The following is a 25,848-nucleotide window of genomic DNA, read 5'->3' on the forward strand; positions in this document are numbered from 1 at the left end:
ATCACCTCAGCCGGCTCACAGGTGAAATGTCGCCTCACCTGGAAGGACTGTCTGGGGCCCTAAATGGTGGTGAGGGAGGAAGTGTAAGGGCACGTGTAGCACTTGTTCCGCTTACAAGGATAAGTGCTGGGAGGGAGATCGGTGGGAAGGGATGGGGGGGGACGAATGGACAAGGGAGTCGCGTAGGGAGAAATCCCTGCGGAAAGCAGTAAGTGGGAGGAAGGAAAGATGTGCTAGGTGGTGGGATCCCGTTGAAGGTGGCGGACGTTACAGAGAATTATATTTTGGACCCGGAGGCTGCTGAGGTGGTAGGTTAGGACAAGGGGAACCCTATTCCTAGTGGGGTGGCAGGAGGATGGGGTGAGAGCAGATGTGTGTGAAATGGGAGAGATGCTTTTGAGAGCAGTGTTGATGGTGGAGGAAGGGAAGCCTCTTTCTATAAAAAAAAAAGGAAAACACCTCCTTCGTCCTGGAATGAAAAGCCTCATCCTGAGAGCAGATGCGGTGGAGACAGAGGAATTGCGAGAAGGGGATGGCATTTTTGCAAGAGACGGGGTGGGAAGGGGAATAGTCCAGGTAGCTGTGAGAGTCTGTAAGCTTATAGTAAACATCAGTAGATAAACTGTCTCCAGAGATAGAGACAGAAAGATCAAGAAAGGGAGGGGAGGTGTCGGAAATGGACCAGGTAAACTTGAGGGCAGGGTGAAAGTTGGAGGCAAAGTTAGTGAAGTCAACGAGCTCAGCATGTGTGCAGGAAGCAGCGCCAATGCAGTTGTCGATGTAGCGAAGGAGAAGAGGGGGACAGATACCAGTATAGGCTTGGAACATGGATTATTCCACAAAGCCAACGAAAACGCAGGCATAGCTGGGACCCATACAGGTGCCCATGGCTACATCTTTAGTTTGGAGGAAGTGGGAGGAGCCAAAGGAGAAATTAAGAGTAAGGACTAATTCCGCTAGACGGAGAGTGGTGGTAGAGGGTAACTGGTTGGGTCTGGAATCCAAAAAGAACCTACTCTAGGAACTGTCTAGAATTACCCCACCACAGAGCCCTCTTTTTTTTTAAGCTCCATGTACCTGTCTAAGACTACCTTAAAAGATCCTGTTGTATCCGCCTCTACCAGCGTTGCTGGCAGAGCATTCTATGCACCCACCATTCTCTGGGTGGAGAACTTAGCCTTGACATCCCCCTTGTACCTACTTCCAAGCACCTTAAAACTATGCCCCCTTGTATTAGTCATTTCAGCCCTGGGGGAAAAAGTCTCTGGCTATCCACACGATCAGTGCCTCTCATCATCTTGTACACCTATATCAGGTCACCTCTCATCCTCTATTGCTGCAAGGAGAAAAGGCCAAGACTTAATGATCATATGAACTGCTGAGCTTAAATTTCTTAATGTTACATCTTTTTAGCTCTCAGGTTTTACTAAGGGGGGGGGGTGGCGTTTTGGGTTAGGGACTTCCAGACTTTCAATAACAAAGTTATTTTTCCTGCAGGACCTTTGAAAATAAAGGTATTTTTAATAGCTATAAAGTTATCTAGAGAAAGATCGATGGGGAGGGGCAAGTAGTGTTGAAGAAGCAGGGAGTCTGCAGAAAGACTTAGTGATAGATGGAATACGGTGTAGGGAAGTGTTTGGTCAAGCACTGTAGTAGAAGGAATAAAGGTGTAGACTATTTTCTAAATGTGGAACAAATTCAGAAATTGGAGGTACAAAGGGACTTGGGAGTCCTTGTGCAGGATTCCATAGAAGTCAACTTGCAGGTTGAGTGGGTGTTAAGGCAGGCAAATGCAATGTTACAATTTCTATATAATAAGGTTGAAAGAGTGCAGAGATGGTTTACAAGGATGTTGCCAGGACTTGAAAAACTCAGTTACAGGGAAAGGTTGAATAGGTTAGGACTTTATTCCCTGGAGCATAGAAGAATGAGGGGAGATTTGATAGAGGTATATAAAATTATGATGGGTATAGATAGAGTGAATGCAAGCAGGCTTTTTCCACTGAGGCAAGGGGAGAAAAAAACCAGAGGACATGGGTTAAGGGTGAAAGGGGAAAAGTTTAAAGGGAACATTGGGGGGGCTTCTTCACACAGAGAGTGGTGGGAGTGTGGAATGAGCTGTCAGACGAGGTGATAAATGCGGGTTCTTTTTTAACATTTAAGAATAAATTGGACAGATACATGGATGGGAGGTGTATGGAGGGATATGGTCCGTGTGCAGGTCAGTGGGACTAGGCAGAAAATGGTTCGGCACAGCCAAGAAGGGCCAAAAGGCCTGTTTCTGTGCTGTAGTTTTTCTGTGGTTTCTATGGTTTCTAATTCATTTCAAGAAGACAAGAATATAAAAGCAAGGATATAATGCTGTTTTGTAAGGCATTGGTCAGACCACTTTTGGAGTATTGTGAGCAGTTTTGTGACCCTTATGTAAGAAAGGATGTGCCGACATTGGATAGAATCCAGAAGATATGAGAATGATCCCGGGAATAAAAAGGATAATGTATGAAGCTCTGGGCTTGAACTCGCTGGTGTTTAGAAGAATGAAGAAGATCTCATTGAATTGTATCGAATATTGAAAGGTCTAGATAGAGTGGATGTGGAGAGAACATTTCTTATAGTGGGTGAGTCTAGGACCAGAAAGCACTTTCTCAAAATACAAGGACCTCCCTTTAGAACAGAGATGAGATTTCATTAGCCAGAGAATGGTGGTTCTGTGGAATTCATTGCCCCAGACCGCTGTAGAGGCCACGTCGTAGAGTTTATTTAAAATAGAGGTTGATAAGTTCTTGATTAGTAAAGTTGTCAAAGATTAAAGGGAGAAGTCGTGAAAACGGGTTTGAGAGAGATAATAAATTAGCTATGATGGAATGGTGAACAGACCTGATCAGCTGAATGGCTTGATTCTGTCTCATGTTCTGTTTGTTGCTATAGGCTAAAACTACAGAAGGTAATATATTATGTTTGATTACCTGCCCAAGTATCAATAGAAGTGATTGTTTGTCATTACTGAAGTATCTCAAAACTGATGCTTAATAATGGCCCCATACGCACTGTTGCTACTTGAAGCAATTCATATTCACACTCAATATCAAATTCTCGAACTACAGATAACATTCTCTGTGATTCAGATTAATTTATTTATCACTTGAACATCGTAGCATACAGTGAAAGTGTTGTTTGTGTTAAGAACCAGCACAACTCACAAGTGTCACCACACATTTCAGCACCAACATAGCATGCTCGGCAACAAGCAGCAAACAAGCCCCATTGCTCCCAAATGCAGGCAGCAGGGGCCATTAGGGAGAATGCTGTGGTTGACATGGGCCAGATAGGCCAAATGGTCTGCTTCCATGATGTATTCCTCTGACTCTATGAATATGCTGTCCAGGCATGCAAACATAATGCCGGAGATGTTTGTGCCCTTTGTAATCTTGCCCAAATGACTGTTCACTTATTTCCATATATTTCAAAGTGAGGAACATCACAGCTGATTAAAAGTCTGATCTTGCCCATAATTAACAAAGTTACTTTCCTTTGGAGGCATTTAAATACATTTAGGAGAATGAATGCTGGTTTGTTTTTATCTTTCTATTCTGTCTTACCCTCTTTCCCTTGTTCATTACAACCTTATTGGATCAGATTTTATCTGATTAAGTGAACATCTAAATATATCTATTCATGAATGATCAGAACAGATATTGAAAACAGTTTAAAACAAGTGGTGAAATTATTTTCATCAATGTACACAGGTATTGTCTTGCAAAGTTTGCAGACGAAATGAAGATAACGTGGAGGGGCAGGTAGTTTTTGAGGAAGTACAGCAACTACAGAAGAATTTAGACAGATTAGGAGAATGAGCAAAGAAGCGGCAGATGGAATATAGTGTCAGTAAGTATATGGTCATTCACTTTGGTAGAAAAAGTAAAAGGGTAGGCTGTTTTCTAAATGGAGATAATATTCAAACATCTGAGGTGCAAAGGGACTTATGAGTCCTTGTGCAAGAATCCCTAAAGGTTAATTTGCAGGTTGAATCTGTGGTGAGGAAGACAAATGTGATAAGAGCATTCGTTTCAAGAGTACTAGAATATAAAAGCAAGGATGTAATGTTGAGGCTTTATAAGGCACTGGTGATGCTCCATTTGGAATATTGTGAGCAGTTTTGGGCTCCTTATCTTAGAAAAGATAAGCTGATGCTGAAGAGGATTCAAAGTTGGTTTACAAAAATGATTCCAGGATTGAACGGCTTATCATATTTTAAAGCCTTTGATGGCTTTGTGCCTGTATTCACTAGAATTCAGAAGAATAAGGGGTGACCTAATTGAAACCTATCCAATGGTGAAAGGCCTTGATAGAGTGGATGTGGAAAGTTTATTTCCTATGGTGAGAGAGTCTATGACCAGAGGACACAGCCTCATAATGGAGCGGCGTCTTCTTAGAATTTCTTTAGACTGAGAGTGGTGAACCTGTGCAATGTTTGCCAAAGGCAGCTGTAGAAGCCAAGTCTTTATGTCTATTTAAAGCAGGTTCATAGATTCTTAATTGTTCAGGGCATGAAGTGATGCGGGGAGAAGGTAGGAGATTGGGGCTGAGAGGGAAATCATGAAATGGCGGAGCAGACTCGATGGACCATATGGCCTAATTCTGCTCCTATAGCTTATGGTCTTGTGTTAAGGGTTACGGATATTGTACGTATTGTTCATTCTGTCCATCTTAATCCAATATATTTTTTAAAATAGGACAATTTCTATTATCTGACTGGAAATATGAAATGTGAAACATGAGCAGTTAAGATAAATATTGATTCTGTCAAATGTAGGTTAATGAAGGAAAATGTACAAACAATGCCATAATACTATACAGAGTTGACTGTGCATCTTAGTGTCATGTTTAATTAATATTTATAATATATTTTAATACTGTATATAATAAGAACAATTTCCTATTAATCTATTTTGTATTTTAACAATTATGAAATGTAACAATTTGGCATCAGAAATGTATTACTGAATCATAATAAATGCAATTGCAAGTTTGATCCATGGATCAAAAACAATTAACTGTATCTTTGTATCACACTCAATACTACTGTAGGAAATATTATATTAACTTTTTGCATTCTTCCAAATAATTAATGTTAATACTGGTGAATGAAACACTTTTCCATTCACCCAATGTAAGCATGAGCCACTCTGGAAACAGGTCCTCGTACTTAGCCCAGTTTTATGCCTTTCCTTTTTTTTTTCGGCCGTTGTTCCTTCATTTTTAATACTAATTCTCTACTCTTTACCATGATTTTTGAATATCCTTATTTTCCAACTAATTATTCATCCAGCTTTCATTCCACATTCTCCTTTCTTTCTGCCCTTAAACTGAATTAATTCTGACTTTTATATCATGGGAGTGTAATGGATTCAACTTCTTCAAACCAGAATCATTTCCAATGTGTCTTGATTTTTCAATTATTTTAAACAGCAAAGTCCTCAGCCACCCCTTCTGGATGGGCATGTTAACAAAATTTATCCAGGTGCTTAACTGGAATTGAGGGAGAGCTTTAACATCCTCAGAGCCAATCAGCTTTCTTCAAGCCCACTAAAATATTCCTGTAATTAATCAACTAAATCTGCAGTTCAATGATTGTCCAACTAGTGCTCTCCATAGACTTCAGTTATATAGTAAATAAAGACAGGTTTCTGGCAAAGCCTAAGAATGTGGCTGATGCACCTTTATCTATTTTAATATTGGAGCATTTTATTTCAAACATTACACACTTATTATGAAGTTGGAACACTTCAGCTGCTGGTTGTCATAACATCAACACATATACCTTTATTTATCATTTACCAGTTCAGAGTGCCCTTATTCAAACTGAAATGGTGGCTTACTGGAGCTCTGCTAAAGTGTTTATTCATAGCCAATCACGAGAATGCTTGATGGTACTGGTATTTGCTAAAACATAACACTCCTCAAAAGATTATCCATTCTCTTGTACAAAATCTGTCTATTAAACTGTTTTATTTTCTTATCACTTTGGAGTTGTGTTCACTTTTTTATGTATACATTGGTGATTTTATGGTTTTTTCCCCCTTAATATCAGGTCTCGAACGCTAACACCACCTAGTGGAACTAGAAATACTGCTGCAACAGGGTCAGTGAATAGAAAGACCCACAATGCTGAGAATTATTTAAGGTAGGGTACTGTTTAATTTCACGTAACTTGGAAGGAAAATGTTCTGTGACATTTATTTGACGAATTATTTTTATATCCAATGTAAACTATGGTGGCAATTCTCCTGTTTACTTTGAAATATACAGATAGGTTTGGGTTTGTGGGATTTTCAATGTATTAGGAATAAAGGAAGAAAATAATTTGTAATATTCAAGGAAATGCTGCAAATTTTTATAGTTAATTATGTCCAACTTTCAATTTGTAAGATGTGGATTACTCTGGCAAGGCTAACATTTGCTGAATAAGCCAGGTTCCCTTGAGCAGTTGTGTATTGACTTTACTAAACTAAAGTCACAAATGTGCTACTGAAGCTCTTAACTTTTTTTCAACATTAATATTGGGTTTTGGAAATCCAGAACTTGTATCCAACAACTGTGTAGAGAGAAGTGCTAGACATATGTATCTATATGGCTTGAAGGTACTCCAGGATCTTGTTTCTTTTGTTAATAGTTTAAGTTTATATTTTTGACATGTCACTTTTAAATCCTGAACCTGGACTAGTTTGTTCTTGTCATATGTACCAAGTACAGTGGAAAAACTTGTCTTGTATACCATTCCTACAGATCAATTCATTACAATAATGTGTTGAAGTAGTACAAGGTAATACAATATCAGAATGCAGAAAAAAAATCATTACAGCTACAGAGAAAGTGCAGCGCATGTAGAGGATAAGGTGCAGGATCACAACGAGATCAATTGCAAGGTCAGGAATCCATCTTATCCCACTAAGGAACCATCAATAGTGTTATAACAGCAGAGTAGAAGCTGTCCTTAAGCTTCAGATGGTACATGCGAAAGGGGAGAAAAGAGGACTTTGAGGGGGTGGAGTCTTTGATTATGCTGGATGCTTTACTGAGGCAGCAAAAACAATAGGAAAAGTCCACAAAGAGGGGGGCTGGTTTCTTGCAATCACAGGCACAGCAGTTCCCATACAAAACAGTTGTACATCCAAATAGGATGCTTTCTGGGGCATCAAAGGAACAAGGTAGAGTACCTTAATTTCTACCACCCAGTGTCGCTGACATCTACCTTCATGAAGTGCTTCAAGAGGCATAAAATACATTCAACCCAGCTCCCCAGACAACCTTGACCCGGTGAAATTTGCCTACTGTCAAAACAAGCCTACGGTGGACACAATCTCAGTTGCAAGAAAAAGTTTGTGAAATCCTTTGCAATTACCTGGTTTTCTGCATTAATCACCCATAAAGTGTGGTCTGATCTTCATCTAAATCTTTCATCAAAACTAAGTGCACCATTTAAATAGTCATAGTCTGGGTTCAAAAAAAGTATGTGAACCTCTGGGATGCCCTGCCCTATTTAAAAAAAAGTCAGGTTACTGACAGAGCTTGCTGTTCTCAAGAAAGATTTGTTTAAATGCACCATGCCTCAATCAGAGCAACTTTCAGAGGACCTTAGAAGAAGAATTGTAAAGATGCATGAAAATGGAAAAGGCTACAGAAGTATTTCTGAAGACCTGAGTACTGTTTACAAATGGAGGAAATTCAGTATTCTTCCTACTCTCCCAAGGAGAGGTGTCCTGCAAAAATCACAGCAAGAGCACAAGGTGCAATGCTGAAGGAGGTGAGAAAGAACCCCAGGGTAACAGCAAAAAGCCTGCAGAAATCTCTAGAACTTGCTAAAATCTTTGTTCATGTGTCCCATAAGAATAACACTGAGCAATAATGATGTTCATGGAACGACACCACGGAGGAAACCACTGCTCTCCAATAAAAGCACTGCTGCACATCTCAGGTTTGCAAAAGGCCACCTGGATGTTCCACAACATTTCAGGGACAATGTTCTGTTGACAGATGAGACAGAAGTTGAACTTTTTGGCAGAAATTTGGAGGAAAAAGGGCACTGCACACCAACACCAGAACCTCATCCCAACTGTGAAGTATGATGGAAGCAGCATCATATTTTGGGGCTGCTTTGCTGCCTCAGGGTGTGGACAGCTTGCAATCATTGAGGGAATAATGATTCAAAATTGTAGCAAGATATTTTGCAGAAGAATATCTGTGTAGCTGTCTGTCACCTGAAGCTATGTTAGAAGTTGGAAGTTGCAACAAGACAAAGATCCAAAACACAAGAGTAAATCAACAACAGAATGGTTTAAAAAGAAGAAAATTTGTGTTTTCGATTGGCCAAGGCAGAGTCCAGACCTTGACCAAGTTACTGTGGCATGACCTGAAGAGGGCTATTCATACAAGGTATCCCAGAAATATTGATGAACTGATGAAATTGATGAAACAGTTTTATGAAGGAATAGTCTAAAATTCCTTCTCGCCGTTGTGCAAGTCTGATCAGCAGCTACAGGAAATGTTTGGTGGAAGTTATTGCTGCTAAAGGAGGTTCTACCAGTTCGTAAATACAAAGGTTCACACACATTTAATTCCACATCCCATTCCCATTCTGACATGTCTATCCACGGCCTCCTCTACTGTAAAGATGAAGCCACACTCAGGTTGGAGGAACAACACCTTATATTCCGTCTGGGTAGCCTCCAACCTGATAGCATGAACATTGACTTCTCTAACTTCCGCTAAGGCCCCACCTCCCCCTCGTACCCCATCTGTTACTTATTTTTATGCACACATTCTTTCTCTCACTCTCCTTTTTCTCCCTCTGTCCCTCTGAATATACCTCTTGCCCATCCTCTGGGTCCCCCCTCCCCCTTGTCTTTCTTCCCGGACCTCCTGTCCCATGATCCTCTCATATCCCCTTTTGCCTATCACCTGTCCAGCTCTTGGCTCTATCCCTCCCCCTCCTGTCTTCTCCTATCATTTTGGATCTCCCCCTCCCCCTCCAACTTTCAAATCCCTTACTCACTCTTCCTTCAGTTAGTCCTGACGAAGGGTCTCGGCCTGAAACATCGACTGCACCTCTTCCTACAGATGCTGCTTGGCCTGCTGTGTTCACCAGCAACTTTGATGTGTGTTGCTTGAATTTCCAGCATCTGCAGAATTCCTGTTGTTAAGGTTCACAGTGTTTTTTTTCCATAGATACTGCCTGGCCTGCTGAGTTCCTCCAACATTTTGTGTGTGTTGCTTGGATTTCCAGCATCTGCAGATATTTTCTTGTTTTATGATTTGACATACTTTTTCCAACCTGGACTGTGAATGATTAAACAATGTGTTCAATAAAGCCATGAAAAGTACAATTGTTTGTGTGTTATTAGTTTAGGCAGATTGTGTTTGTTTATTATTGTGACTTAGATGAAGATCAGACCACATTTTATGAGTAATTAATGCAAAAAAAAAACAGGTAATTGCAAAGGGTTTCACAAACCTTTTCTTGCAACTCTATTTCTGGAAAATCTGGACAGTATAGATGCCTACATCAGACTATTGTCTATTGACCACAGCTTTGCCTTTGATACTATAATTCGAAGCAAACCCATCATCAAACTCAACGTTTAAAGTAAGTTTATTATCGAAGTGCACCTAACTGTACATGCTTTCTTCATGATTGCACTTGTCTGCTGGGCCAAGGCCAGGTCCTATGCAATGATAACACTAAGGAATTTAAAGTTGCTGACCCTGTCTACCTCTGATCCCCAATGAGGATGAAGACTGGCTCGTGGACCTCCAGTTTCTTGCTGACATTGAGTGAAAGGTTGTTGTTGTGGCACCACTAAGATTTTCAATCTACCTGCTGGATACTGATTTGTCACCAGCTTTGATTCAGCCAATGACGGTGGTGTCATCAGCAAACTTAAAGATAGCATTGGAGTTGTGCTCGGATTAAAGGGTCATAATATAAATCAAGTAGAACAGGGGATTAAGCACACAGCCTTGTGGTGCATCTATCCTGGTGGTTATTTTGGTTATCCTGGTGGATATTTTGGTGAAGATATTTTTGCCAATCCGAACTGACTGGGCTCTGCAAGTGCAGAAATCAAGGATCTAGTTGCCCAAGGTGGCATTGAGGCCTAGGACTTGGAGCTTATTGATTAGGTTTGAGGGGATGATAGCATTGAATGCCAAGCTGTAGTCAATGAAGAGCATCCTGATGTATGCATCTTCACAGTCCAGATATTTCAGGGGTTGAGTGAAGAGCCAATGAATAGCATCTGTTGTTGACCTGTTGTGATGATAGGCAAATTGGAGCAGATTCAAGTTGCTCCTTCGACAGGAGTTAATATGTTTCATCACCAAGCTCAAAGTACTTCATCACAGTGGTGGTAATTGCTGCTAGGCAATAGTTATTGAGCAGGCTACCATGTTCTTCTTAGGCACTGTTATCATTGAAGCCTGCTTAAAGCAGGTGGGTATCTCAGACTGCCAAAGTGAAATCAGTGAACACATCAGCCAGTTGAATAGCACAGAACTTCAGTACTCGGCCAGGTACCCCATCTGGCCAGGATGCTTTCCTTGGGTTCACCCTCTGGAAGGATGTTCTCACATCAGCCTCAGAGACTGAAATCACAGGATTGTCAAAGGCTGTGGAAGTTCATGAAGATACCGCCATCTTTTGACAGTCAAAGTGAGCATAAAAGGCATTGACCTCATCTGGGAGCAAAGCCTTGTTGTCACCTATGTCGTTTAGGTTCTCTTTGTGGGAGGTGATAGCATTCAAGCCCTGCCACATCTGTCAGCACCTCCCTCTGCAGTTGGATCCTTGACTTCCTGACCAACAAACGGCAATCAGTAAATATAGACAGCAACACCTCTGCCATGATTATTCTCAGCTCTGGTACTCCATAAGGCTGCATCTTCAGCCCCCTACTCTATGCACTCAATGACTCCGGCCAGATTCTGCTCTAACTCCATCTACAAGTTTGCACTGTAGTGCACCATATCTCAAATAGTGATGAGTTGGAGTACAGGAAAGAGATGGAGAGCTCAGTAGCATCATGTCATAACAACCTTTCTGTCAATATCAGCAAGAGCTGGTCATTGACTTCAGGAAGGGAGAGGTGCATGTGCTCTTGTCTGCAACAACAGTGTAGAGATTGAGAGGGTGGGAGCTTCAAGTTCCTCGGAGTGAACATCACCAGTAGCCTGCCCTGGTCCAGCCACGTAGACATCACAGCCAAGGAAGCTCACCAGTGCTTCTACTACTTCTACTTCCTCAAGGAGCTAAAGAAATTTGGCATGTTCCCGTCAACCCTTACCAATTTTTTATCAATGCTCTTTGAACAATACTTAAAAGTGATGTGCTTTCACTGAAAAAAATTTAATTTGTGATCTTATTGATTATAAATACTGGAATATATTTACACTAGGGAGATTGGGAATGATTATGGAAATGTTGATGTAAATTACTGAAAAGAAATTAATATTTGACATTCTGACTTATTTTTGAAATATTGCATGATAAAGTGTGCTATTCTGTAATTTCATTGATAATAAATTACACTTTTCCTTTTCAGAAATAATGTTAAATCTGGTTTGGACACCAGAGATAGTTCCTTGACCTTCGGTGATGGCAACATAAAAGGCAACATCAGAAACTCATCTAGTCAACAACTGCCAAGATTTTGTCATCAATGTGGAACCAAGTATCCTGTGGAAGGTGCAAAATTCTGCTGTGAATGTGGAATGAGAAGGTTGATGCTTTGATCATATAATATGAATATTTTCCAAGGAAATATTAGTACAATTTTCAAAGCATTTTCATACATGAGCATTGCACTGTTCAACATTACAAAATTTAATCCAAGATCAAAATGCATCACTTAAAGACAAATTACAATAATTAAAACAATAGAGCAATCTTTGAATTATATGCAGTGCAATATAAGCAATTATAAAATTGTAGTGTTTTATAAAATTGCTATTCACGTTATATCGGAGTGCTTGTTTTTCCAATTGGCTGCCATACATTGAGTGAAAGTAGTCTGCATAACAGAGAAATTCCTCTGCTTATCAGGTGAAAGTAAAATTTAACATCCTTTGGTGACTTAATAGAGGTACAATGAAATGTAACATTTGGAAAGTGTAATCCCGATAAATATGTTGCAGCTCAGTTGTCCAAATGTAATAGCAAGTTCATTATTTCTTGAGTACAGTATAAACTTGATAATGCAAATAATACATTGCTCAGCAAATTATAAAAATGGAATGTATCAAATGTAGCAAAGTAAATTCATTCTGCAAAAAATAGGAATAGGAGAAAAATGTCAAGATGAAAGCATTCACTTCACCTCGTGTATCATATATCAGTTTAGTTTACACACATCACTTTGTCACAAACTATGCTGAATATTTGTATGGCTGCTGCAAATTATACAGATACAGTGCCAGTTTAGAGCTGTTATGTTGGTAAATGTCTATGACCAGCTTGTTGGGTTGATAGCCATTTTCTCATTGGCAAAGCATTTTAACTTCTGACACTGAAAATGTAACTGCATGATATTATGGTTTGAAAGTAAATCTATCTATATGCAGATTATTGTGACAACACAGGATTGAGATTTAAAGTCCTCGAAAACAAACATTATATAGAAACAGGTTCTATACTGGTACAAGCTTACATATATTCAGTCATTGTGCTGAATCACATTTCTCTTGTAGTGTTAGAAATTGCAATTTAGTGTTCTGTTAGTACCACTGTGCAGTGTTTATTCATGTAACTAGCAGATGTTTTATGTAAATAATCTGATATTTCTAAATATCAAAAGGTAAACCCAATGATATTGAAATGTTAAACACTCAGCCCTGCGGACTTTTTTTGAATAAAATGGATCCTGAAAGTCATCCAGCAACTCTTAAATATAGAAAGAAGACAATGTAGATGTTTTCTTTTGTTCATGATTTATTTATTTGAATTTGCTATCTCAATGTAATGAAAGTTCATCTATCAGAAAGAATCTTTTTTTATTTTGTTTTTGGAATCTCTAGAAATAGTTATTTAGGGATCCAGTCTTGGTCTGATATAAATCATGAATCAGAAAGTTGTGGATCATTGTTCCAAGACGTAAGAATGTATTGAATCTGGCAATCATTGCAGTACTGGGTTCAGTACTCACTGGTGCTGACTTTCACATGAGACTTTCAAGGACCTGTTAACCTTGTGGTGAAATTAAAAGATTCCCATGCCACTATTTAAAAGTTAGTAGCATCTGTCTTGCATCCTAGCCAATGTTTATCCCCCAATTAATATCACATTTGTTTTTGCTGATTAGCTGCTCACTGTATGCCATGTTTCTCTAAGAACATTGACTCCATTTAAAATGTATTTTTGATGTGAAAGTATAGCAGGACACCTATTGTCTTGAGCCAAGTGGCTTAATTCTGCTCCTATGTCTTATAGTGTGTAATATAAAAGGGGGTTGGCTGATTGAGAAAGTAACCTGGTAATGAATTACATCACATTTTTGGCAGTAAATACATTAAGTACCACTGAAGTTACTCAGTGGAACAATTTTATAAGAAACTTTGTTTATTTTAATGGAATTCCTTGTAATAACTTAAGTTTATTAAAAGAGTAGAAGATAGAATTTTCCTTGTTGTACACTGGTATCATATTAGAGGGGACAGGGTCTTATATATGGGGAAATAATCCGCTTGTGTTAGGTTAGCTTAATAGTTGTTGTTCCTCCTCGCCTTAAACTCACTTTGTGCTTGTTCAGCCTTAAAGCTTATAAGAAGCACAGCATTGTGAAACGGTCTGAATTTAAAGGAATTTGAGGATCTTGAAACAAATGTCTGGAGATGTTCGTGAATCTGTGATGGCCACACTTGCCATTATGTAATATCTAGATACTTAGTAATTGAAGATTGTGCTTTTTTTTTAAAAAAATGGGCTTTCGATCTGCCTACTTTATGGTGTCTAAGAAGATCTGGAGCACTGGGGAATGTTTGTTCCATTTAGAAGAATGTTCAGAGGTGTCACATACAGTATTCAGTATAGGAAAAGGCTCTTCAACCCAATTAATATGTTTCAGGGTTATCCAGCATGAAAACAGGCTTTTCCACCCAAATGGTCCATACCAACCATGTTGCCTACTTGAGCATTTCCCATTTGCCTGCTTTTGGCCCATGTCCCTCTAAATCTTCCCAAGCCATGTACCTGTCCAATTGTCTTTTAAGCATTATAATTGTACCCATTTCTACCATTTACTTAGTTCATTCTATACCAACCTCTGTGTGGAAAAAGCTGCCCCTAGGATCTGCTTTAAATCTTTCCCCTCTCACCTTAAAACTACATCTTTAGCTTTAACTCCCCTAGGAAAAAGGACTGTGTCCCTCATGATGTTATATCCTTCTGTAAGGTCACCTTCCAGCTTCCTACACTGATGTTCATATTCAGTTGTGTTCATTCTCCATGCAGGTATCTTTCTTTCCATTTCTCATCTTCCTCATGCCAGCCTTTGAGGATATTTCTATTCCCAGTTCTCTCATACATACACTTGATTTCATTGTGAAAATGCCTCAAGAATTTGCTGAGATAGGGAGCACCAAGTTTTTTTGCATTCCTGAGTAAAAAAAATCCTCTATTAAGGCTGATTTATACTTGTGCGTCAAATGGATGCCGTGACCTACGCAAGTGGCCTACGCGCGTTGTGAGCATTTATACTTATGCGTTGGTGTGTCTGCGTTGCTCTGCAATTCGGGCACATCGCACATGCGCACGCACCTGCCCGCGCAATGCTTCATGGTCATGGTAGTCTTTCTCGGGGTAAACAAGTTTAAAGCGAGCTTCTTTTTTCGTAAAAGTGAAATGTGTCCTCCATAATTTTGGAGGTCTATAAAGCTTTATGGAAAGCATTGCAGCCAGAGTTCCTTCCCTGCCCTTCAGTCGGCCCATAGGAAGCTATTGCAGCGTAGGAGGAAATGCAATGCTACCAGGCGGACCAATCACAGATGTTGCGGTCTGCGTTGCTGTGACGCGTGGTTACATTTCGGGAGAGGTGCGCATCAGGCTACGGCGTAGGGATCCGCATAGGCTCCACGTAGGGTTCACGGCGACGCTGTAGGTACGGTGCGGAGTTGACGTACAAGTATATATCAGCCTTTAGATTCATCAGTATTTATACTCCACTTGTTGAAGACTGCAAAAATTTAAAACGTTCCATTTTTCCCCATCTAACTACCTAATAACATTAAAGTGACCTTTATATTTCCTTGGAAACCAGACATAAAGTGTGGTCTTACCAGGATAAGCCATAAGTTTAACTGTTAGCATTTTCAATTTCTTGCCGACCTCTGACACTGCACTAATAGATCTGTCCCTCTATTCCTTTGCTCCTATGACCCTTTCAGTTTCTCTTTTAAAGGTGTGGATTATTTTTCTGTTTTTCCTATCAAACAGCCACATAGAATGCTTATAGCAGTGGTCCCCAACCACCGGGCCGCAAAGCATGTGCTACCGGGCCGCGAGGAAACGATATGAGTCAACTGCACCTTTCTTCATTCCCTGTTACGCCCACTGTTGAACTTGAACGCACGCGAGGTCATCAGTCGGTCATTAACCTGCAACTACTCAATGAGTAAAACACAAACGTCGCTTGAGAGTTTCTTTGGAAGAGATGGTAGGGGACATAAAAGGCCTAATGATGATGATAATGCAGAGACAGCTGAGGCTGAGACTGCCAAAAAAAAACAAGCTTCCTTCAACAGAAAGTACGACGAGTCGTACGTAAAATATGGCTTTATTGCAACCGGTGACTCCAAGCCCCCGGTGTGTGATATGTGGAGACAAGCTGTCTAATGAGGCAATGAAGCCCTCAAAACTGCTTCAGCACCTTGAGTCCAAGCACCCTGCATTTAAAGACCAAACCGTTGAGTTTTTTGAGCGGAAAAAACGTGAGCAAGCGGGACAGAAGCAAGTGTTGAGAGCCACCACCTCCACAAATGCTGCTGCTCTGAGAGCGTCATACTTAGTGGCTGGCTGTATTGCTCAGGCTAAGAAGCCTTTCACTGTTGGTGAAGAATTGATTCTGCCTGCTGCCAAGGACATGTGCCGTGAACTGTTGGGAGAAGCTGCAGCTAACAAGATGGCACAGGTTTCTCTTTCAGCTACCACAGTCTCAAGGAGAATCGATGACATAGCGGAGGACATCGAAGCACAGCTGTTGGAATGGCTTAACGAGTCTGGTTTCACTACCCGAGTCAAAGCGGTTGTTCCTGAATGCCAGTTTACACACTGTGTCACACACTGGGAAATGCTGGCTGGCCGAAAAATGTCACCTGATCTTAACAGCGTATTGAGTGACGTTGTTGAAGTTATCAATCACATCAAAACAAAAGCTCTTAACTCAGCAGCTTTGCGAGGAAATGGATGCAGAGCACAAACGCCTTCTCTTACACACTGAAGTCAGGTGGCTATCAAGGGGCAGAGCCCTGGCCAGGGTTTTTGAGTTAAGAGAGCAGCTACAGAGATTTCTTTCAAGAAAAAAGTCACCACTGGCAGCACACTTCAGTGACGAGGAGTGGATAGCAAAACTCACTTATCTGTGTGGCATCTTCAACCTGCTCAATGAACTCAATTTGTCGCTTCAGGGGAAAATGACAACTGTCTTCAAGTTGACAGATAAAAGTGTCTGCTTACAAAGCCAAACTGGAACTGTGGGGACGGCGAGTGGACAGGGACATATCTGAGATGTTCCCAACATTAGCTGGGAATTTGGGAGAGACTGAGGCTCACAGCTGGTGCACGAACACTTATCTTCACTGTCGACAGAATTTGAGCGTTACTTCCCAGCCACAAACGACCCAAGACGTGCAAAGGAATGGGTCTATGACCCATTTGTGAATGTCTCTGGTGAATCATCTATGTCAGCGCGGGAAGAAGATCAACTCCTCGATCTTGCAAATGACGGTGGGCTGAAAAGTATGTTTGACATAACATCTCTGCTGGCATTCTGGATCAAAGTCAAGGCTGAATATCCTGAGATAGCCACGAAAGCACTGAAAACGTTGCTTCCAATTCCAACATCATATCTCTGTGAAGCAGAGTTTTCTGCAATGAATGCAACGAAAACTAAATTGTGGAATAGACTGGACATAAGGATCTCCCTTACGACTTATAATTGACTTACCACTATATTCATGCGAGGAAAATATGCGCTGTGTGTTTAACATTAAATTCGTTAGATAAACCCTTTTAGAAACAAAATTGAGTGTATTAGCTACTGATAAGTGACTCATAGTTGAATTAGCACCAATATTCCGGTCGTGATTAACACACCACCCCCCCCCCCCCCCAGTCGGCCAGTCTGCGAGAATATTGTCAATATTAAACCGATCCGTAGTGCAAAAAAGGTTGGAGACCCCTGGCTTATAGGTTAAATGTCAAAGAGCTGTCCAGTCTGTGTTATATTGCAGCCTTCTTCAGTCATGCACATAATCACTAATTGGGAACATGACTTAAAGTTTGCTTATTGCAAAGGTCAAAGCAGTCAATAAAATTATAAATAACTGTTCTGGTAGCACTGATCCCGTGTAGAATATCACTCACAGCCTTCTGGTTCTAAATAGGCATGCCTTGCTGTTTTAGCCATTCCTAAATTACAGCTGTTTGTCTTCTAACTCAGTATGCCTTAACCTGTGTCACAAGCTTACCCTAAAGAACACTATCAAAAACCTGAAAATCCTAGCACACAATATTTTTCATTCTCCTTGTTCCTCTGCAATCTATGCTGATTTTTAATTTTTTTTTGTTTCTAGATGTTCTATTTTTATTTTGGAACAAATTGTTATCTTTAACTGATGTTAAGCAAAGGACTGTAACTCCCAAGTTTTGTTCCAATCTGCTTTTGCATATAGAACTATATCAACTGTCCTCTAGTGTGAGCTCTCTTTAATGGAACCCCTGAAAGTTTCTACTAATAAACAACTTGTATTTTTTTTAAGAATTTTTCATATTAATTTTAGCCCCTAATACACGTTTGACTTGGTGACAAGTTATGAAACTGACTGTCTTGGTGCAAAGGAAGGCACATGCAATTGTAATTAACATAGAAAACCTACAGCACTATACAGGCCCTTCGGCCCACAAAGCTGTGCTGAAAATGTTCTTACCTAAGAAATTACCCAGGGTTACCCATTGCCCTCAAGTTTTTTCTGAGCACCATATACCTGTCCAGGAGTCTCTTAAAAGACCTTATCATATCTGCCTCCACCACCGTCACCGGCAGCCCATTCCGCACACTCACCACTCTCTGCGTTTAAAATAATAATAATAATAATAATACTTACCCCTGATATCTCCTCTGTACCTACTTCCAAGCATCTTAAAACTGTGCCCTCCCGTGCAAGCAATTTCAGACCTGGGAAAAAGCCTCTGACTATCCACACGATTAATGCCTGTCATCAGCTTATACACCTCTATCAGGTCACTTCTCATCCTCCATTGCTCCAAGGAAAAAAGGACAAGTTCACTCAACCTATTCTCATAAGGCATGCTCCCCAATCTAGACAACATCCTTGTAAATCTCCTCTGCACCCTTTCTGTGGTTTCCACATCCTTCCTGTAGTAGGCGACCAGAACTAAGCACAGTACTGCAAGTGGGATCTGACCAGGGTCCTATATAGCTGCAACATTACCTCTCGACTCCTAAATTCAATTCCACGATTAATGAAGGCCAATGCGCCGTATGCCTTCTTAACCACAGAGTCAACCTGCACAGCAGCTTTGAGTGTCCTATGGACTCGGACCCCAAGATCCCTCTGATCCTCCACACTGCCAAGAGTCTTACCATTAATTCTATATTCTGTCATCATATTTGACCTACCAAAATGAACTACCTCATACTTACCTGGGTTGAACTCCATCTGTCACTTCTCAGCCTAGTTTTGCATCCTATCAATGTCCCGCTGTAACCTCTGACAGCCCTCTACACTATCCACAACACCTCCAACCTTTGTGTCATCAGCCAATTTACTAACCCATCCCTCCACTTCTTCATCCAGGTCATTTGTAAACATCACAAAGAGTAGGGGTCCCAGAACAGATCCCTGAGGCACAACATGGGTGACCGACCTCCATGCAGAATATGACCCATCTACAACCACTCTTTGCCTTCTGTGGGTAAGCAGGTTCTGGATCCACAAAGCAATTTCCCCTTGGATCCCATGCCCCTTTACTTTCTCAATAAGCCTTGCATTGGGTACCTTGTCAAATGCCTTGCTGAAATCCATATACACTATATCTACTTCTCTGCCATTATCAATGTGTTTAGTCACATCCTCAAAAAATTCAATTTGGCTCATAAGGCATGACCCGCCTTTCACAAAGCCATGTTGACTATTCCTAATCATATTATGCCTCTCCAGATGTTCATAAATCCTCCCTCTCAGGATCTTCTCCATCAACTTACCAAACCACTGAAGTAAGACTCACTGGTCTATAATTTCCTGGACTATCTCTACTCCCTTTCTTGAATAAGGGAACAACATCCGCAACCCTCCAATCCTCCAGAACCTCTCCAGTCCCTATTGATGATGCAAAGATCATCGCCAGAGGCTCAGCAATCTCCTCCCATGCCTCCCACGGTAGCCTGGGTTACATCTCGTCAAGTCCCGGTGACTTATCCAACTTGATGCTTTCCAAAAGCTTCTGTACATCCTCTTTCTTAATATCTACAAGCTCAAGCTTTTCAGTCCGTTGCAAGTCATCACTACAAGTGCCAAGATCCTTTTCTGTAGTGAATACTGAAGCAAAGTACTCGTTAAGTTCCTTTGCTATCTTCTCCAGTTCCATACACACTTTTCCACTGTCACACTTGATTGGTCCTATTCTCTCACATTTTATCCTCTTGCTCTTAACATACTTGTAGAATGCCTTAAGGTTTTCCTTAATCCTGTTGCCAAGTCCTTCTCGTGCACCCTTCTGGCTCTCTTAATTTCTTTCTTGAGCTCCTTCTTGTTAGCCGGATAATCTTCTAGTTCTCTGTCATTATCTAGCTTTTTGAACCTTTCGTAAGCTCTTCTTTTCTTCTTGACTAGATTTACAACAGCTTTTATACACCTTGGTTTCTGTACCTGACCATCCTTTCCCAGTCTCATTGGAAAATACCTATGGAGAACTCCACGCTATTATCCCCTGAATATTTGCCATGTTTCTTCTGTACATTTCCCTGAGAACATCTGTTTCCAGTGTATGCTTCGAAGTTCCTGCCTGATGGCATCATATTTCCCCTTACTCCAATTAAGTGCTTTCCTAACTTGTCTGTTCCTATCCCTCTGCAATGTAAAGGAGATAGAATTGTGATCACTTTCTCCGAAATGCTCTCCCACTGAGAGATCTGACACTTGACCAGGTTCATTTCCCAATACCAGATCAAGTACAGCCTCTCCTCTTGTAGGCTTATCTACATACTGTGTCTAGAAACCTCCTTGAACTCACCTAACAAACTCCACCCTTTCTGAACCCCTTGCTCTAGGTACATGCCAATCAATATTTGGGAAATTAAAATCTCCCACCACGACAACCCTGTTATTATTACACCTTTCCAGAATCTGTCTCCTTATCTGCTCCTCGATATCCCTGTTACTATTGGGTGGACTATAAAAAAAACACCCAGTAAAGTTATTGACCCCTTCCTATTTCTAACTTCCACCCACAGAGACTCCGTAGACAATCCCTCCATGTCTCCCTCCTTTTCTGCAGCTGTGACACTATCTCTGATCAACAGGGCCACGCCCCACCTCTTTTGCCTCCTTCCCTGTCCTTTCTGAAACATCTAAAGCCTGACACTCGAAGTAACCATTCCTGCCCCTGAGCCATCCAAGTCTCTGCAACCGCCACAACGTCATAGCTCCAAGTACTGATCTACGCTCTAAGCTCATCCGCTTTGTTCACGATACTCCTTGTATTAAAACAGACACCTCTCAAACTTCAGTCTGAGCACATCCCTTTTCTGTCACCTGCCTATCCTCCATCTCGCACTGTCTCCAAGCTTTCTCTATTTGTGAGCCAACCACGTCTTCCCCAGTCTCTTCAGTTTGGTCCCCACCCCCCAGCAATCCTAGTTTAAACTCCCCCAGTAGCCTTAGCAAACCTCCCCTGGGATTCAAGTACAACCCATCCTTTTTGTACAGGTCACTTCTGCCCCAAAAGAGGTCCCAATGATCCAGAAATCTGAATCCCTGCTCCCGCTCCAATCCCTCAGCCACGCATTTATCCTCCACTTCACTCTATTCCTATACTCTCCTGCGTGGCACAGGCAAAAGTCCTGAGATGACTACCTTTGTGGTCCTGCTTCTCATCTTCCTTCCTAACTCCCTGTAGTCTGCTTTCAGGACCAAATCCCTTTACCTGCCTCTGTCATTGGTTCCAATATATACCAGGACCTCTGGCTGTTCTCCTTCCCACTTCAGGATATCTTGGACACGATCAGAAACATCCCAGACCCTGGCACCTGGGAGGCAAATACTATCCGTGCTTCTTTCCTGCGTCCACAAAATCTCCTGTCTGACCTCCTAACTATAGTCCCTGTCACTGCTGCCATCCTCTTCCTTTCCATACCCTCCTGAGCCAGAGGACCAGACTCTCTGCCAGAGGTGCAGCCACTGTTGCTTCCCCCTGGTAGGCCGTTTCCCCAGTAATCAAGTAGGAGTACTTGTTGTCAAGGGATGCAGCCACAGGGGTGCTCTCTAGTCTCTGACTCCTGCCCTTCTCTCTCCTGACTGTTACCCACTTATCTGTCTCCCCAGGCCCTGTTGTGACTACCTGACTATAGCTCTTCTCTATCACCTCCTCACTCTCCCTGACCAGATAAAGGTTATCAAGCTGCATCTCCAGTTCCCTAACACAATCCCTAAGGAGCTGCAGCTCGACACACCTGTCGCAGGTGTGGTCATCCGGGAGGCTGGGAGTCTCCCGGACCTCCCACATCTGACACCGAGCACAGAAAACCGGCCTCATACAAGTACTTCCTGTCTGTGTTCTACTCAGGCAACCTCACCTCGACCCATTATCACCGAAGCCCCGTTGAGCCAAAGCCTTCCTGCACTGTCTCCCTCTACTCTGTCGCCCACTCTATAAGATGTCTTCATTTAAACTCTTCTCGCTGTTCTCACTGGCTGACATCCATGCGCTTGCGCAATCATGCCCTGATCAAACCGCTTAAGAAATAACCCTCAAACCGCTAAAGAAATAACCATAAGAATTAAACATAATTTCTCTTGTGAGATGATAATGAGCAATGGAATTAGCTGCTATATGGGCAGTAGAGACAATGGGATGAATTTAAATTGAGCTTTTTATTATCTTTATCAAATCCATTTTGCTCTTCATCTTTACTGCCTATGTGTAGTCTCTGCTGTGTTATCTTGGTATGCCCATTGTTTTGGTTGCTGAGGTGGTAGCATCAACCTTGTGTACCAGCTGTAGCTCTTGCTGATTGACGTTGTACACCTGGTACTACTTGGTCTAAATAGCACATGACCAATCTGTCCCATCATGATATTTTTCCTAAGACACCCCTTGGGCTTGTTGATTCTTCACTTTAAATACCGGTTCCCTGAGCTAGAAAACTTAGTATTAAATGCAACAATATCACTAGATTTTCTGCTTGCATATAGAAATTGCACTCAAAATGCTCCAAAGGTCAAACAACAGTTGTGGAGAAAGAAATAACATTTCAGGTCAGTGCTCTAACTTCATGAAAGGTCGTCAACATAAAATGTTAACACCATCGCTCTCCATTAATGCTACCTAATTTGCTGAGTATATTCGGCATATTTTTTGTTTGATTATAGAACATGATGCAGTACAGCACCCGAACAGGCCATTTGGCCCACAATGTTGTGCTGAGCCAAGTAAATTAGTAATCAAATGGCCAACTAAACTAATCATTTCTGCCTACATGGTGTATCTCTCCCTCCAATTTCCTTATATTCATGTGCCTATCTGAATGGCTCTTAAAAGTCCTTAATGTATCTGTCTCTACCACTACCCCAGGTAATGCATTCCAGTTACCCACCACTCTCTATGCAAAAAAATAACCTGCCCCTCTTACCTTAAATGCATGCCTTCTGGTATTGAACCTTTCAGCTCCAGGGGAGAATAGATTCTGTCTGTTTATTCTGTGCCTCTCATAATGTTGTAAACCTCTATCAGACCTCACTTCAGCTTCTGCCTTTCCAGAGAAATCAACCTGTTTCTCCAACCTCTCGTTATAGCACAAGCCCTCTAGTCCAGGCAGCATCCTGGTGAACCCCTTCCGCTCCCTCTCCATTCTCTTTATAAAGGGTGACCAGTTGGTATGCAATACTCTAGATGTGGCCTAACTAGAGTTTTATAACGCTGTAACATAACTTCCTGGCTTTTGAACTCCGTGACTCAACCAATGAAGGCAAGAATGTCATATGCTTTCTTAACAACCCCATCAACCTTTCAAGAGAGCTATGAACTTGGACCCCAAGATCATCTGTTCATCAATATTGTTAAGGGTCTTGCCCTTAACAGCGTACTATTTCTTTACATTTGACCTACCAAGGTGCAACACTTGATATTTGGCCAGGTTAAACTCCATCTGCAACTGATTTATATCCCGTTGTTTTCTTTGCCAGTCATCTGTGTTATCCACAACACCATCAATCTTTGAATCATCTGCAGACTTACTAACCCACCCACTTTCATCCAGGTCATTTATATACATTTTAAACAGCAGAGGTCCCAGTAGTGAAGAAGGGTCTCGACCTGAAACGTTGATTTTACTCTTTTCCATAGATACTGCTAGGCCTGCTGAGTTTCTCCAGTATTCTGTGCATGTTGTTTTGATGTCCCAGTACAGATTCGTGTGGAACACCACTAATCACAGTCTGCAGCTAGAATAAGTCCCTTCGACTACTATCCTCTGTCATGTATGGGCAAGACAGTTCTGAATCCAAACAGCCAGTTCACCATGGATCGCATGCATTTAATCTTCTGAATGAGCTGCCCATGAGGGACATTACTAAAATCCATGTAGACAACATCCACAGCTCCACCTTCATCATCATCCTTGTCACCTAATCAAAAAACTTCAAGTTAGTAAGACACAACTTGCCCTGCACAAAGCTGTGCTGGTTCTCCCTAATTAGGTCATCGTTTTCCAAATGTTCGTAAATGCTATCCCTAAGAATTCTCTCCAGTAAAAGTTCCCTATCACTGGCATGAGATGCTGGTCTATTGTTTCCAGGATTATCTTTAGTTGCCTTCTTGAACATGGAACATTAGCTATTTGGCAGTCCTCTGGGGCCTCATCTATGATTAAAAGGGACACAAAGATAGTGATCAAGGCCCAAGCAATCTTTTCAACTTGCCTCTCTCAAACCTAAGGTATATCGCATCAGTCCCCGGGAACATCCACCTTAATGCTCTTTAAGAGATGCCTCCTCCTTATTTCAAAATGCTCTAGCATATTAATACTCTTGGCACTGAAATCCTTATCCTCCACATTCTTCTCCTTGATAAATACAGTGCTGATATAAAGTACACATCCTCCACTAGGTGGAGTACCATTGTATATGAAACTACAGAGTTTTTAAATTAAAGCAGTGTTTAAGTTGTACAAGACCTGGTGTTGCAGTTGTAATAGGGATGTGAAATTAGAAATGTAAAAGAAAACTAAATATTTTCTTTTGCAGTAGAAAAAAAATTGGTAATCTGATACTTTTAAAATTATGAAGTTGTAATTTGTAAGTATTTAAGGTGATTGTTTCCAGTTGTCAGCATGATAACTCAGAATGCAAGTTTAAAAAAGAGAAAATTAATCCAAACATGAGGAATTCTGCAATCCAAGTAATTTTAAAGGCGTTTGAATTCTTTGTACAAACCATAATTGAAATGCAGCCAATGCTCCCTCTAAGGTGTGTGCATGCACTCATCTTTTGCTGCTAGAGCACAAAGGAATTTAAGCTGCGCACAATAGATGGTCACTCTCTACCTCGTTGGCATGTAAATTATATTTCATGATCGTACACAATCACATTTCCTTTTCTGGTTTCTGATGTGGACGGTATTAACAATGAGGAGTTTGTGATGATATGTCTGCAGATTTTAGAACTGGCTTATTTATACTTTTTTTTATTGAAGAGGTTATTCAGTGCGCTCATCTTGTTGTCTCTGGGCGAAAAAATTGCACAGCACAAGATTTTTGTGCACACTGGTCATTACAAATTAAAGGGAACATTGAGTACAGCCGATACATTCTTTTTAGATGCAAACAACAGGAATTCTGCAGATGCTGGAAATTCAAGCAACATACATCAAAGTTGCTGGTGAACGCAGCAGGCCAGGCAGCATCTATAGGAAGAGGCGCAGTCGACGTTTCAGGCCGAGACCCTTCGTCAGGACTAACTGAAGGAAGAGTGAGTAAGGGATTTGAAAGCTGGAGGGGGAGAGGGAGATGCAAAATGATAGGAGAAGACAGGAGGGGGAGGGATGGAGCCGAGAGCTGGACAGGTGATAGGCAGAAGGGGATACGAGAGGATCATGGGACAGGAGGTCCGGGAAGAAAGACGGGGGGGGGTGACCCAGAGGATGGGCAAGAGGTATATTCAGAGGGACAGAGGGAGAAAAAGGAGAGTGAGAGAAAGAATGTGTGCATAAAAAAGAGTAACAGATGGGGTACGAGGGGGAGGTGGGGCCTAGGTTACATGGTCAGCACAACATTGTGGGCTGAAGGGCCTGTAAGGTGCTGTAGATATCTACGTTCTATATGGTGATTGTAAAGAAAGAATCAATAA

The 25,848-nt window shown here is 41.3% G+C and overlaps 1 protein-coding gene across 1 annotated transcript in view; it reads left to right on the forward strand.

Annotated features, from left to right (window-relative positions):
* The window catches only part of zc2hc1a (zinc finger, C2HC-type containing 1A), a 102,471-nt gene extending 77,164 nt beyond the window's left edge, over positions 1 to 25,307 (forward strand). Inside the window, exons 8-9 of the mRNA XM_063065468.1 lie at positions 6,092 to 6,184; positions 11,598 to 25,307. Of these exons, the coding sequence (XP_062921538.1) occupies positions 6,092 to 6,184; positions 11,598 to 11,787 (283 nt within the window). The 3' untranslated portion in view covers positions 11,788 to 25,307. The remainder of the gene's footprint in view (positions 1 to 6,091; positions 6,185 to 11,597) is intronic.
* Positions 25,308 to 25,848: the final 541 nt, after the last annotated feature.

This window comes from Mobula hypostoma, chromosome 1 (assembly GCF_963921235.1).
Source record: "Mobula hypostoma chromosome 1, sMobHyp1.1, whole genome shotgun sequence".
NCBI classification, from domain to species: domain Eukaryota; kingdom Metazoa; phylum Chordata; class Chondrichthyes; order Myliobatiformes; family Myliobatidae; genus Mobula; species Mobula hypostoma.